This window comes from Chinchilla lanigera, unplaced genomic scaffold (genome assembly GCF_000276665.1).
Source record: "Chinchilla lanigera isolate Chin_1 unplaced genomic scaffold, ChiLan1.0 scaffold00019, whole genome shotgun sequence".
Taxonomy (NCBI): Eukaryota; Metazoa; Chordata; class Mammalia; order Rodentia; family Chinchillidae; genus Chinchilla; species Chinchilla lanigera.
In genome coordinates this window covers 12,845,318-12,848,677 of record NW_004955420.1, presented here as the reverse complement: position 1 = coordinate 12,848,677, position 3,360 = coordinate 12,845,318, and the positions used below count along the sequence as shown (strand labels likewise).

The window sequence follows — 3,360 nt, the reverse complement described above, 5'->3', positions numbered from 1 at the left end:
CCAGGAATCAAACTCAGAACCTTATTCTTGCCAGGCAGGCACTTATGCCACTGAGCTATATCCCCAGCCCAAGAGATTTTTTTTAATGGGCAACACTAAATGATAGTATCTAAGAATCTTACCCATACGAGTAATAAAATACTGTGTAAGGAAACAATTAAAAGTCAGTACAGCAAGTTACTCTTGGAGGGAAGGGAGAGGCTATACTGGGAGCAAACAAACGGAGCTGCTGGTACGGTGGCCAGCAAAGTGCTATATCCTCACCTGGGTGGTAGTTACAAGGGTATTTCCCTTACTATAATCCATGAAAGTCTGCATTTGTGTAGTTTTTCCCTATTTGCACTTCATTTTATGATCAAAAAGTTATTAAAAAACAAACAAATAAACAAGCTTTTCCATTACACTGCTATTATTTTCAACGCTCAGAAAAGACTTTCAACCCTCACCTTGGTCACAGAACACCAACAGGTCTGGGTTACCAAGCACTACCAAGGTTTCTGCACCCTCACTGTGCGGCCGGTGGTAGCGACAGTGCACAGGCAAGAAGGCGTGGAAACAGGCAGCGCACTGTGCATCTTGTCGGGCGTAAATGAGAACTTCAGATTCCGTGGACAAATAGCTGGGGGCTTCTATATTAAAATTTTCTGAAACCATCTCTGCCTGTTGAAGAGAAGACAAATGTTAATCAAGAAAAATAAATGAATGAGGAAAAAAATAAAAGGACAAAAGTAAAACCACAAGATTGCTGTTCAGATATGCAGAAGTGTCAAATTTAACCTCTTTACAAACCATTTCCAGATGTGATCTGTGTATGAGAAAAGTAAACTGGGGAAGCGACACCCTGGGGAGCCAAATTTCTCACAATAACTATCTCTATAAACGGCCTTCATAACCTCAGTGCTTAGGTGACAAAACAGGAACCAGGAAAGAGAAATTTTGTGAATATAGCACAATTAAGTAAGTATAAAACCACTAAAACAAAAATGCTTCAATCTGTATTAGTTTAAAATGATTGGTATCGTTCTGGTAATTTCCTGTTCTTTTGTGGAGCAAGTCAAATAGTAATGACTAAGAGCACTGTGGTCAGGAAGTCAAGGCAAAGATCAGCAACTCTGTGTGAAAGGTTAATGGAAAATATGGCAAACGATTTTTTTGCCTTAAGGACTGAACCAAGGGCCTCAAGCATGCTAGGCAAATGCTGTACCACAGAGGTATTCCCATAACTGCTGCAAATGATTTTCAAAAATATTACTTGGTAAAAACTATTGTAAGTAGCTAGGCACAGTGGCACATGCCTGTAATCCCAGCACTGAGGAGGATGAGACAGGAGGATCACTGTGAATTTGAGAACAGCCTGAGGGAGGAGAGGAGAGGAGGGCAGAGAAGGGAAGAGGAAAAGAGAAAGAATTGTAAGTATTCTACATCAAAGTGAAAATGCAGTGGCAAAAATTAGTTATGTGCGAGCATTTACTTAGTATATGTATGTATCTCTCTTACTCACTTTTCCTGTTGCTGAGACACCCACAAGTTAAAGGAGGAAAGGTTTATTTCAGCTCAGTTTTTAGAGGTTTCATTTCAGAACCAGCTGGCTCCAAGGCAGGGCAGCGTGGCAGAGGGGCATCACAGAGGAAAAAACAGTCCATGCTGCTGTGAGCAGCGGCCTGCCTTCTTTCTGTCCCTTTATATTCCAGGCTATAATCCAATTGACTGGAGCCACCTATACCCAGGGTGAGGCTTCTGTTATCCACCCTCTTAATCCGCTAATCTACACTCACACACCCTAATCCAGCCACCTTTGAAACTCCCCGCCTCTGAGCGCATGAATCTTTGGGGGAAGGGCTGGAGATATAGCTCAGTGGCACAAGCGCCTGGCTGGCAAGTGCAAGATCCTGAGTTCAATTCCTGGCAGCAAAAAACCAACAATTATAGGTAAAGGATAACTATTACTTTAGCCGGGCATGGTGGCGCACGCCTGTAATCCCAGCACTCGGGAGGCTGAGGCACAAGGATCGTTGCAAGTTCGAGGCCAGCCTGGGCTACAAAGTGAGCACAAGGTCAACCTGAATTGCATAGTGAGACCCTGTCTCAAAAAGACAAAAATAAAATAAAATCAATGGGGGAATATCTAGGTCTGAGCCATAACAGTATCCATACTATGTATTTACATATTTATATACACATATATACACAATCAGGAACCACACACTAATTTGTGAATGTACACACACATGCCTTCTCTTAGGATTCTCTATCCAAAGCCCTTACAGACCTCAGAGAAATAACCAGCATTCACTCTTCATCACTGCAAGCATCCTCATATTCCTAATTGGCGATGATTTAAAAATCCTATATAGTTTTCCACATAATGTTCCACGTGTTAAATCACAAGAGTAACAGAACTCATAGGCCAAGGTCAAGGAAATACATAGACTTGTAAGTGCTCAGGGACTCAGAGGTGAACAAATTAAGCCACTGTTCCAATGAGGGGCTTTCAAGTATCCACCCACTGCCCGAATACTTCCAGCGACTTAGAAGGAGCCCGTTTTTTTCATGAGTAGAAACTTTATGTTGTGGCCTCTAACCTTTATTAGTTGTCCTTCTTACTGTGTCCACAATAAATCTGTTCTTGGTCCACCAAAGATCTTCCACATATCAGAAGGCAAGCATGCTGCCACCGCTGAGTCCTTTCCTCTGCGGGGAAACAGTCCCTGTTCTCTTGGTTTCTCATGAAATGGCTCCCAGGCCGTTCATTTTAGTTACCCTCTGAAATATTCGTAAGGTATAGTAGCAATACCACTGTCTTCAGGCAAAACTTGCATTAGTTTCTTACCAGATTTTACTCAGTATGTGATACACACACACAATTTTAAAAAAAAAATTTTTTAATAGCTTTTGGGAGATACTGGAGATCAAAATGAGGGCCTTCTACCTGAGCTCATCCCTGGCCCTTTTGGAATGTTCTATAAATGCCAATTAGGTCAAGTTAGTTGGTAGTTTTGTCTAAATCCTGTATACTTACTAATTTTCTGTCTAGTTCTATCAATTACTGAGAGTAGGATATTGAAATCTACAAATATAACCATAGGTTTTACTGTTTCATTTTGTAGTTCATACATTTTGAAGCTGTTATTTAGGTGTGTAAATGTTGAAGAGTGTTATTTTCTTCTGATGAATTGACCTCATTGTCAAAAAGCCTTTAGCTCTAGTGACAGTCTTTGGCCTGAAATATATCTCTAATATTAATAGTGCCAGTTCAGCTTTCTTTTGATCCACATGAGCGTATCTTTCTCACTGTTTTACTTTTAGCTTATGTTTTAAATGAAAAAGCATTTCTTAAACTGGGTGTGGTACGATATGCCT

The 3,360-nt window shown here is 40.8% G+C and overlaps 1 protein-coding gene and 1 long non-coding RNA gene across 2 annotated transcripts in view; both read right to left on the bottom strand.

Annotated features, from left to right (window-relative positions):
• Positions 1 to 3,360, bottom strand: part of Pigx (phosphatidylinositol glycan anchor biosynthesis, class X) — a 28,221-nt gene that overhangs the window by 4,981 nt on the left and 19,880 nt on the right. Inside the window, exon 5 of the mRNA XM_005383594.1 lies at positions 447 to 660. Within this exon, the coding sequence (XP_005383651.1) occupies positions 447 to 660 (214 nt within the window). The remainder of the gene's footprint in view (positions 1 to 446; positions 661 to 3,360) is intronic.
• LOC106148375 overlaps positions 2,045 to 3,360 on the bottom strand; it is a 5,838-nt gene continuing 4,522 nt past the window's right edge. Inside the window, exon 3 of the long non-coding RNA XR_001233767.1 lies at positions 2,045 to 2,691. This is a non-coding gene — a long non-coding RNA (uncharacterized LOC106148375). The remainder of the gene's footprint in view (positions 2,692 to 3,360) is intronic.